The sequence below is a fragment of the Leptodactylus fuscus genome, chromosome 5, assembly GCF_031893055.1.
Source record: "Leptodactylus fuscus isolate aLepFus1 chromosome 5, aLepFus1.hap2, whole genome shotgun sequence".
Lineage (NCBI taxonomy): Eukaryota > Metazoa > Chordata > Amphibia > Anura > Leptodactylidae > Leptodactylus > Leptodactylus fuscus.
Window position 1 is genome coordinate 130,530,814 of NC_134269.1, and position 12,319 is coordinate 130,543,132.

Sequence of the window (12,319 nt, forward strand, 5' to 3'; positions counted from 1 at the left end):
TCATGACATGCTTGTCATTGGTTCTTAAGATATTGTTAAAAATTCAGGAGATTATTATAAAATTGAGGAGAGAAAAAAAGGGACTATCCTTGACTATAATGAACACAATTCCTGTCATTAATGTAATGAATTGTTATGGATCTTTTTAGAAAAATAATTTACTTACAGTTTGATCAACAACAGACCAGCCAAGGAAGCAGCAACCTATAGAAGACAATAGGCTTATTATTGTTCTGATTACATGTATTGTTTAGATAACATTTAGACATACATCTTGAAATGTAACCAATAAGACTGGGTTCACACCTGTATCTGCTTCACATTTGGAGTTTACGTTCCTGAATCTACTTGAAAAATGTGAAATGCGAAATCCACTTGAAAAATGCAAAAAATGCAAGCAGGACTTTTCTCTCTGCATTTTTACACATTTTTCAGGCTGAGACTGGGCATAAACCTGGCAGACCCTATTATAGTCTATAGACTTTTCAAGAGGATTAGGTTTCCGTTATTCAAATTGTCAAAGAGGACCCGAAGAACGAAAAACTAAGTGGTAGTACGTAAGTAGTACATAAAGTAAGCAAAACTTGCTTTTCACACGGTCATCTAAATTATTAAAAGCTACATTGTTCAGGGTTGAACTTCTGGAACTGTTTTGTGTACACATTTCCATTATCTAAAATAATGGGAATTCTTTAAATCTAAAAACAATTAATATTATTATTATTATTATTATTATTATTGATAAAATAAGAGACAAAATACCCAGGTGATGAAAAACAGTAATACAGAGCCTTTATTATAATGATGTCTAAAAATATCTTAGTGTCAAGGAAACCAATAGGATTTAGAATGAAAAGACAAAGAAGAAGATTGTGTGGGAATACTATTGCCAAGTCTGTTTAGTTATAAAATCACAGCAGTTGAACAAGAACTTGCTGCCAGGTTGTATATAATTATTTGTGCTTGACATTATCAAAAGAATATGAACGTCCCGATTAAACACTGGGGATGGGTAGCCCATGTGCACCCACTGCCGCCAAGCTCTTCCTGGACTGGTGGGAGACCGAGGTGGTTTTCCAGGAGGACATCAAGAAATGGACCTCAGCCACATCATTATGGCTGAGGTACACAGACGATGTCCTTATGTTATGGAATTAGACACCATAGGATTTCTCTGATTTTGTCCAAGCCCTAAATATCAACAATGTTGGGTTATTTTTCACCTCTGAGATAAATGAGGTGAACATCACTAAGTCCACCATAGAAAACCCACTGCTATGAACAACTTACTCACATGGGACCGTTTTCCCTGAGAGCCCTTGAGGAAAGGTATCCTTAAGGGACAATACTTGCACATGAGAACTGTTCATGTATTAGTGGGTTCCAGAAAGGCTCCAAAGATATATATTCGTAGTTCATTGTGCTTCATGATAAAAAACAAACAAAAAAATACTGCTTATTTGTAGATGTTGTGATCAGAACACTCTGAAAGAAGCACAGAAACTCATATAATACAAAAATCTTGAGATCAAAGTAGTGGTGTGATGGTCTGAATTTTAAGTACCATCAAAAAAAGGATCTGGAAAAAAAAAATTGAGAGCTTCCAGACCATAACAATGCAGAAGGTGGTGCAGAAGATTGCACTTATGGACACTGCACACATTCTTAAAAAAGTATTGGGTAAAGGCCCTACATCCCTGGCTGGGACACAGCCCACCTATCATCCAATGGCTGTAAGCTGAGATATTCTAAAATAATAAGAAAACATTAGTGGTTATTAACTTGGAAAAAGTTAATCATTTGCTAGGGATAAAAGGCAAGGTTGTTACATATAGGTAATATTCTATGTGACCAAGGCAATATGACTCCAAGCATATTGGGCAGCAATATGTGTTTTCCTTGTTTAACTAGTAATACCACTCAAAATACCGATTTGTAATCCATATAACCAGACATTCACTTGTGCATAAACGTTACATACCTCTGCTAAAAAAATGACTAGGACAAGGATAAGTATGAAGATCAGACTCTTATGTGCAGTTACGTATCTGAAATACGTGTTCCAAGTAGTAGTTGGTGATGCGCTGTCTGTATCATCAAAGAAGCACTCCTGTACAGTAAGAATGAAATTGCACAATTACTTCTCAGATACGTACACGACAAGTACAACCTTCTAGATTATAGCTAAAGAATGTATCACCTATATATTTTTAATAATTGAGACAGAGTAAAAACATTATTTTCTTCTCATCGCTCTTATTTTCTAATTTTAGATGTTTTAATTCTATTTTCTGAACATGATCATGGGGGTGACCACTTGGCCTGAGCTAACGTATGGCTAGATTTATGCAAGTGTTGCCTGTAAGTCTTTATACATCTGCCATAGATTGTCATTAAATATGGGGTATAACCAGCGCCACACCTCCCATGAGGCGACCTGAAGCGACCGCTTCAGGCGGCGCTATGTCAGGGCCCCAGGGAGGGCGGCATTTTTGCTTACCTAAGCCAGTCCAGGACAAGCTGTCCTGGACTGGCTTAGCACCGAGCGGTGGATTGGGGAGGCCGCTGGAGGAGCGCTGCTCCAGTGGCCTCCCCTCACGCTCAGGCAGAGAGCAGGTCCTCTCCCTGCCTGGTCTCTGCTTGCGAACGCCGCTTCGCCCCGCCCCCTTGCTTCGCCCCGCCCCTTTGCTCTGCCACACCCCCTCCGCTCCGCCTCCTCCTCCTGGGGGGGGGGCAGCTTTCTGTCGTTTGCCTTGGGCGGCGAAAGGGGCAGGTTCACCCCTGGGTATAACTAAAACCTTAGTAAACTGTGTTTTTTAATAGTGCTGTGGATGCAAAATACCTGCATATAATGACAAAACCTATGCTATAAAGGCAGCTCTTTGGAATACATGTGATCATTAAAGTCTAAGAGGAATGTCAATCGACTAGTTAGGAAATCTTATACAGCTACATTAGACAACCAAAGTGATGATCATCAAGCTTAGCATCATTTATTGGTTTTTCTGCAGTGTTGGTCACAGAAGTAAAACATTTGGGACAAATAGCTCTCAACTATGTATGACAGTTCCACTGAAATGAAAAGAAAGAGGCTGTGTACTTTCAACCACCATTACATTCTCGTGATTTTCGGCAGTTCTATGGGAAAAACCCATTAAAAAATCCTATGTTCTGAAAAAAGATTTGACAAAAAATAAAAAGCCACTAAATAGCAAGTTTCATAGTTCCCAACAACTATATTAAAATATTAGGCTGCACAAAAAAAAACTCTTAAAGCGAAAGGCTAAGTTCACAAGTGAATTACATGTGGCGTAATTTGGTCTGGAAAAAAATGCTTCCTAATTAGGAAGCGGTTTTTGGACCTTGAGGCGTTTTTTGGAGCGTTTTCTGGAGCGGTTTTTACCAAAAGTAAAACTTCAGAAAACGCCAGGCGGTTTTTCCTTCTCAGACAGTGAATGGACCGTAAAAAACTGCGTCGCGGTCTTTGGTCACGGTTTTGCCAGAAAATGTGCCAGAAAACTCAACGTGATTTTTGGCAAAGAACCGCGTCGCGGTTTCTGCCTTCCATTCACTTCTATTGACTTCATGAGGCGGAATCCACCTCAAGAAAGGTCATGTCGCTTCTTTTTTCCGTGAGAGGCAAAAAAGAAGCCTGGTGGTCTCCATAGACCACCATTGTGAACGGGCCCTAACTAAACTTTCAAACAACTTTTGATTTTCTGGCAGTATTTATGTCATTAATACATTTTATAATAATTTATATATTTTATAATATAATTTATTTAAAAATTTTGGATCATTTCTGTATTGAAAGCAGAATACGGTTACTGTGCAGAAATGTGGGTAAGAGTGGGTCATTTCAGTTATATCTCAGACATTATAAAACACACAAACTTGCTGTGTCTTTTGAAAGAGGAGATTCTCTTCTTTCGTTTCATATTAAGGTTGCAGTGCTATCTAAATTATTTCCAGAGATATCACTGGTTGAAAACACAGATGGGATTGGGATTTTATTTCTTTTATATATTATACAACTGCATGTAAATATCCTAATCCCAAGAATCTTCTCTTTCATATGACACCAAAAGCAAGTGTATACATTTTATAATGTACTAGATATAACTGATTGAAATGGACCTCCCCACCTTCATTTTCTCTACGTGCTAGACCGCCCCCTACTCCTGTATACCGTAACATTCAGTAAGAGGCAGAAACAACTCTCAATACAGAAACAAGGGAAAGAATAAAGAGTTGCAGGATTTCATAGAAATGATCCAAAAATTGTTAATAAATTATATTACAAAATTTATTTATGACACAAATAATATCAGAACATAAAAAGTTGTCTAAAAGTTTAGTTACGCTTTAAACCCAATGGGTAGAATTTATGACTGTCCTTTCCTATACCAGCCTTAATAAATTCCCTGCTGGTGTGAGATGTGCCTGAATTATTAAGAGGCTTTGGCTAGGAATTACATTGATGTTAACCAGGAGCTGGCATAGTTTTTAGGTAGAACTTACACCAGTTTTAGAATAAGAATAAGTTATAGTGAATTTGTCTGGTTGAGATGTACCCACTATGTCCATCTGGGTTTTTATGCCGCAATGCCTACTTGTGTAAAACGTGACAAAGGGGTGTAGAACCAACAATGTAGTGCGTCTTTGGTGCAAAAAAGAAGTACCACTTCTTCACTCATCTATTACAGTAAACTGGTGTAGATAAATAAATTCACCCAAATACATGTGATACCACCCTAAAGCCTGACTTTGTCTGACTAGTGAGATAAATCTCCATAAATATGTGCATGGACATAGACTATATAAAGGCGTTTTCTGCTTTGAACAAGCCCTATTTTGTTAGGATAGTGTCCAAATAATAAGCAGATGAAATGGTGTTGACGGGACCCATAGCGATCAGCTGTAATATACTGGGCAACATGGCAGCAAGTGTTTGAATTCTTCATAGTGCCAATAATTGGTTAACTAAAATATTACACAACTGTGCTTGTCATTTCCTCGAAGATGCAATCTGCTCCAGTTTATAGGAATAGAGAGCTCCCTCTTTCATAATTCACTAATATATTAAATCCCTTGTAGTATTTAAGATTGGCTTTTTACGCCAATTTACCTCTTTAAGGTTAGTTTTTAATATGGATAATGCTATAACTAGATTTCACCATTTTTTCTCTATGTTCTATAGCTCTTTATTATATCTCACTGTGGAGCTTATAATTATCAGATAAGGCTGGCATTTTTCTACTTTATTATTGTTTTTCTATGCTCTTAAAGGGGCTCTATCACTAGGAAAAGTCATTTTTTACTAATCACACCTTTGCATAGCCTTTAGAAAGTCTATTTCACACCTACCTTTTGTATGTAGATTGCCTCAGTGGTTTCTGAATAAGTCCGTTTATATTCATATGCTAATTAGACTAGTGCACGATAGAAGGTGCACACCTCTCTCTGCTGTTTTCTATGGGAGACTGCTGCTGCTGCTGACTCGCTTCCTGTTTGCTTCACACACATAGAAGATAATGGGAGAGAGGAGGCTGCTGGGAACTTCCTGTACTGACTGGAGGCTCATTAGCATATGAATAAAAACGAACTTATTCAGACACCCCTGAAGCAATCTACATACAAAAGGTAAGTGTGAAGTAGCATTTCTAAAGCCTGTGCAAGCATGTGATTAGATAAAAATGACTTTTCCCAGTGGTAGAGCCCCTTTAAACCTGAATCGCCGTACCAACAAACTTGCTATTCAGATACAATTGTTTTCATTTTTGGAAATGAATGACAAGTTTTAAATGTCGTCATGTCTGGCATTGAGCCTGAATAACCTGACCCTGGGACTGTCACCTGACAACCCAATCATAAACGTGTAGTGCACAACATACAAAGAAGACAAATCCATTTCAAACCATTCTGCGTGAACAGATCTGACACGGGTTTGCTTTAATGTTTTTTTTTTTTCATGCAGAAATTCAAGAAGTTTTCCGGTACTTACATATTGATAACCTATCCCTAGGACAAGTCATCAATATGTGATCGGTCACTTGCTGCTTACTGTGATACCCACACTGAATTTAAAGTAAAATTTATTGGTACCTTCAAATCTTCCTCATTTATTTCTTCAGTTATTTCCAAGACACTGTCTTGTGAAGAACGTCTGCTGTAAATGTCTAATTCGGGTGATAATTTGGATTGAGGGATCACGGACACCTTCCTAACAGATGTCACCCTTCCAAATGCACCTCCACTTGAAACTGGTGTGCCCGTCATTAAATTCAACACAGATTGCCTCCTTCGACCTTGAAAAGTTGGGCCAGCATGAAGAATGTTGCTTCTTGGTAGGATTGCCTCTCCTTGCTCTGAATCTGGAACTAAAGAAAGTTTTCTTTCCTCTGGCTCAATGGGAGACTCTTCTTCTATTCCGCCCATTTGTGGTTGAGATTTTTGCATGATAGAAAACTTTCGACTTGATTTCCTAGCATTAATAATGGAATTCTTTCGCTTTTCCAAAATTTCAGCCGCTTGCTTGAATGACTTATTTTTTACTTCATTTCTAACAACCACTGGGTCACTGTCAATGGAGAATCGCCTCAAAGTCTCTGTTAATATGGAGTTTCTCCTTTCAGCACTAAAGTTATCAAAAGCATCAAATCCCATTATCTGGGAACTGAAGTCAGGACGCTGATCTTGAAGTTCTGCAAATGTTCCATAGAAATAACAGCTGCCGTCATGCAGAATAAGAATTTTGTCAGCTTTCTTAAGCTGCTCTAATTTAGAGGTAACAAGAATTCTGGTTTTGTTGGCCATTAGTTTACAGATGCAACTAAAAGACACAGAAATCTATTAAAACTGGTGAAAGAAAATCAAATGTTCACATGTATTATATTATATATATTTCGTAATTAGAACAAATACATTTATGTGACTTATTTAGTCATTGTTCAGAACTAGTTGAGAGCTACAAAACAGATTAAGATATTAAAAAAATGTTTGTCATGCGTCATGTTCATAACAAAAGCCATAACTCAGTACAGAGTCCTTCTTGTGGCAGACTCAAACAGTTACCAAACCCCAAACATTTCAAGGAGTCTATCAGATTTCTACTGAGGTTTCCTTCACTTTAAGAGCAAGAATAACACTACATGATACAGAAAAACTGTGACGCGTTTCTGCTGCGGTTTTTCCCTCAGCACTTTTTAGCTGCGATTCACTACGTGGAGCCTTAGTCTTAAACTCATTTTTATCCACATTTGTCTTTTGTCTTTAAAAGCATAGACACAGCACATCATCCTGATGTTGAATTATGTAGCAGGTATGAGCATCACAAATCTGCCTCAACAACAGGAATTTGCATGCATTATTAATGTAGATACGAGAAATTGCATACAACTCTATACAAATAGTTTCTAATATAAATGGAAATTGTCTTAGAAAGTAAAATGGAACTAAGTTCTGTTTTTTAATTGATCAAATGAAGACTAATAATGTGCTACAACCATAACTTATTCAGACTGACTCAATAATTGAAATATTCCATGTAACATAAAAAGTACCATTTGTCTCTTGATCCACTTTGGCAACTGGGTCATTAATACATGGCTATGATATATTGTGCCAACGAGGAAGGTTTTGAATGACAAAATAATACCAACCTTTCACATTAAAACTTTGGGTTTTTTTAAAAGAATTTGTCTACATTCTAAAATACATCATATCTAATTTAATATTTTGGTTTGAAAGTTGTTAAAGTGTAACTAAACTTTCAGGCAACTTTAGATTTTCTGGCAGTATTTATGTCAGGAATAAATTTTATAATGTAGTTTATTAAACACATTTTGTCTCCTTTCTGCCTCTTTATTCCTTTCTTTTCTTCTTTTGCCTCTCACTGAGTAACTGTGAATGTTGTGAATGTAGGTTGAATGTTGTGAATGTAGGTTGTAGGTTATGCCACAAAAAATATTGATCCTCTATTCATAAGACTTAGTTTTACGCTTTACCATTGACACTGAAGCCATGGTGGACACAGATGTGTCTCTGCTCCATTCTATTCAATGGGAGCCCAATGGACACACCTATATCCTCTGAAGCTACATTCTAAATTGGGGTAAATCCACCCATCAGTGAGTTACGCTTTATCCTATGCATGATCATGTATTTGTTGCTCTTATTTGTATAGCACCAATATGTTCCGTAGCACTTTACGGACATTGTCAGTCACCGTACCATATGGGGCTCACAATCTAAATTCTTTATCAGTAGGTCTTTGGAGTATGGGAGTAAACTAGACTAGAGGACAGATCATTTTTGTGGTATAAAACATTTAAATCTACATTGCTCTTGATAAGAAAATAAATAATTTTAAAATTTTAATATATTGCTAACATTTTAATATATTTCCATGTATAATATTCGCAGTAAAATGTCCATATTACATACTTTTCAAAGATTTCCTTTTCTGTAAACAAGTCAAGATAACTGAAAGGAGAGTCCAGTAAATAGAGGTCGGCATCTTTGTAGACGGCTCTGGAAGAAGGGAAATACACAAAACCATGAGTGTGTCATTATGTGCCATCATCATCCTGAAGGGCAATGGTTCCGATACACATACAGTAAATGAGTCCCCCGACTACAATTCAGTGTGTGTTGCTGTTCCTTTTCCTTATCATAATAATGAATAATTTTGGCACAACTCAAGTTGCACTAAAAACTTTTAGAGATGTCTTCAATTCTGTAACCGTTTCCAGTTATATTAACTTTAACTGAATATTATTTTATCCAGAAAAGGCTGCAGGACTGAAACTCGGACACAGTTTAATATTAAGTCTGAACAAGTAGCAGTCTAACTTCAGCCTATGTCACAGTCTTGTTTTTAGAGATGAAATAGATCATTTTCAGTCTACCCTTAGAGTTTCATCTATCCTAAGACAGCAGCAATCCAGCATATAGTTAAAGGTCTATCATTTTATTAGTGAACCATTAAAATCCATGTATAGAAGTGGACTGGCACAATCCATGCAGTGGTCTACGCGTTTCAGACCTACTGGTCTTTAGACATAACCATGCCTACAAGGGCAAGAAGGAGATATACCAGAGGCAAGTATAAACCATACTGTCAGGGTACGGAGTCGCCGCGGTCTCCTTGCTGCGCGGCGTCTCCCTGGGAGACGTATTAGGAGTTCTATTGGGTGTGCTTAGGTCATTAAGGGTTAATCTTTTCCTTACCTTCAGTCTCCATGTCATTAGCCATCAGGTGTGTTCTCTGCTGCTATTTAAACCCCACCCAGGCATGGATCCTTGCCAGCCATTCACTTTGGGTTTCCTGGTCCCCCTGCTCAGTCTGTTTCCCTGTCTGTTTGTATTTGGTCTGTTCCTTGGTTATATACCCGGCTTGTATTTTTGACTATCCCTTATCTTTTGATTTGGTACCTTTTATTATATCTCCTGGCTTGACCTCTTGCTCGTCTGACCTCGCCTTCTCTTCTGTGTCTTGCTGGGACTTGTGGTCCTCCCTGGTTCCATACTGTTTAGTCTTTTGTTTTGCATTGCAGTTACACTGTGCTTTCTGTTTAGGTGTGACCCCCGTGACTCTAGTCCCTAGGACTTTCAGGGCCTCCTCTTCCCTTATCCTAGCCGCCGGGATAGAAGCGTAAGGAGTCGTGGTAGGCGCACTTCAATTAGGAAGTGCATTGGTCTGCCTCATCTCAGATATTACAGCATAGTTATAGCTGCAGGGCCTACGACCCCTTTTGTCATTAGTTGCACAGTGTTGCTTTCCCAGCTGTGTCACTTTGCACTGCCTGACCCTGACTCCAACCCTTACATAATGCCTGGCCCTTACCCTAGACAGGCCGCCCGGCGGTTTAGTATGGATGCCGAACACTCCATAACTGACCGCCTGGACGAACTGTCAAGGCAGGTGCAGGGCATGGCTGGGTTAATTAACCAAGTCTCGCAGCGTCTGGATGCTTTGCCTGATCCAGCATCAGCTGCTGCAGGTTCTTCTATTCAAACGCCAGTTCTTCCTATATTGAATACCCGTCAGGATCCTAAAATGCTCTTGCCTGACCGTTTTGACGGTAAACCAGACAGATTCCGAACATTTCGGGAATCTTGCCATTTATTTTTTCGTTTTAATTTCCTTTCTTCTGAAGCAGAGCAGGTGGCACTGGTGGTGTCCCTTCTACGAGGGTCACCACAAGACTGGGCCTTGGCTCTACCTGCTGGAGCTCCTGAATGGAATTCATTAAATAAGTTTTTTCAAACATTAGGTCAGATTTATGATGACCCTAATAGAGTTGCCTTGGCCGAGTCCCATCTGTTGTCTATTCAGCAGGGAGTTAGAACTGCCGAGGACTATTGTACGGAGTTTCGTCAGTGGAGCTCACAGTCAGGGTGGACAGACAGACCTTTGTTAACCCTTTTTAGACAAGGCTTATCTGATTCTGTAAAAGATGCTCTAGTAAGTCATCCAGTCCCTGAAAATCTAGGAGACTTTATGTCCTTGGCTATTTCTATTGATAGGAGGCTTAGGGAAAAGCGTAGAGAGAAATTAAGCAAACCTGGGTCCTCAGCTAAATCCTGCTCTGTCCTTTCGGAACCTATACCTCCTTCTGCTGTCCCTACCTCTTGTTCTATTCCTGAAGAAGAACCAATGATATTGGGGTCCACATCCGCCTCCAGGAGAAAGTATTGCCTAGAAAACGCTCTGTGTCTGTATTGCGGCAAACCTGGACATATCCTGAGAAACTGTCCAACCAGACCTAAACCACCGCCGGGAAAACGACAATGCCTGAGTGATTGCCGGGAGGGTCACTCAGGCACACAGGTACCTCCTAATAATATTGAGAAATGTTTACTCCCTGCTATTCTTGTTAATGGTAATAAAACTTTTGCATGTCAGGCGATGGTGGATTCAGGTGCCGCCATGAACTTCATCCATGAAGTGGTGGCGCAAGCTCTAGGAATTGAATTAATTCCCTTGAAATACCCATTTCAGGTATCTGGAGCAGATCTAACCCCTTTGTCTAAAGGGAAAATCTTAGCCCGTACTGCTGAGGTGCAGTTTTTTGTCGGCAGTTTACATGTTGAAAAAGTGTCATTTTTTGTTATGAAAAAACTGGCTGCAGACGTTATTCTTGGTTTACCCTGGTTGCGTGTATATAATCCAGTGTTTGATTGGGAAACTTCGGAGTTGGTTAGATGGGGAGATTCCTGTACTTCTCATATTAATACTATTTGTACTATCAAAAATGATATCAAAATTCCGGAATTTATTACCGAGTTCAAAGACGTCTTTGACGAGCTCAGTGCGGAGGCCTTGCCTCCACATCGACCTTATGACTGTGCAATTGATTTGGTTCCTGGAGCTAAACTACCCAAAGGTCGCATTTTTAACCTTTCAGCTCCAGAGCACGAGTCCATGCGCCAGTACATTAAAGAGAGCCTATCTAAAGGACATATCCAACCTTCAGTTTCTCCTGTGGGGGCGGGGTTTTTCTTCGTTGAAAAAAAAGATGGTGGCCTCCGACCTTGTATTGACTACAGGGAATTGAATAAAATTACGGTCAAAGACCAACATCCTCTGCCACTCATCCCGGATCTTTTTAACCAGGTGGTGGGGGCTCGGTGGTTTTCTAAAATTGACCTCCGCGGAGCTTACAACTTGATTCGGATAAGAGACGGGGATGAGTGGAAAACCGCATTTAATACCCCGGAAGGTCATTTTGAATACCTAGTTATGCCTTTTGGTTTGAGCAATGCTCCGGCGGTATTTCAACGTTTTGTGAATGACATTTTTAGGGATCTGTTAGGTAGATATCTAGTAATTTATTTAGATGACATCCTCATATTCTCACCGGACTGGGAGTCACATCAGCAACATGTAAAAGAGGTTCTTCTTAGGCTACGTCAAAACCACCTCTGTGCTAAGTTATCCAAGTGTCAATTTGGAGTCCAGGAGATAGGTTTTTTGGGATACATCCTTACTCCTGGTACCATTGGTATGGATCCCAGAAAGGTATCTGCAGTACTTGAATGGGAGAAACCTACTACCTTAAAAGAAGTTCAAAGGTTTCTAGGTTTCGCCAACTATTACCGAAAATTTATCCGAAATTTTTCTTCTATTGTTAAACCTCTCACTGATTTGACCAAAAAGGGGGCGGATCCTGCCTCCTGGACACCAGAGACGGAGGTAGCGTTCGCCACCTTAAAACAACTTTTTACTTCTGCCCCAGTCCTGGTCCATCCTGATCCTGAATTGCCCTTTATTGTAGAGGTTGATGCTTCAGAAGTAGGTGTAGGAGCGGTCCTG

At 39.4% G+C, this 12,319-nt stretch overlaps 1 protein-coding gene across 1 annotated transcript in view; it reads right to left on the reverse strand.

Moving 5' to 3' along the window:
• Positions 1 to 12,319, reverse strand: part of CFTR (CF transmembrane conductance regulator) — a 125,883-nt gene that overhangs the window by 40,193 nt on the left and 73,371 nt on the right. Inside the window, exons 13-16 of the mRNA XM_075274207.1 lie at positions 8,446 to 8,532; positions 6,106 to 6,832; positions 1,982 to 2,110; positions 167 to 204 (exon numbers count right to left, since the gene is read on the reverse strand). Of these exons, the coding sequence (XP_075130308.1) occupies positions 167 to 204; positions 1,982 to 2,110; positions 6,106 to 6,832; positions 8,446 to 8,532 (981 nt within the window). The remainder of the gene's footprint in view (positions 1 to 166; positions 205 to 1,981; positions 2,111 to 6,105; positions 6,833 to 8,445; positions 8,533 to 12,319) is intronic.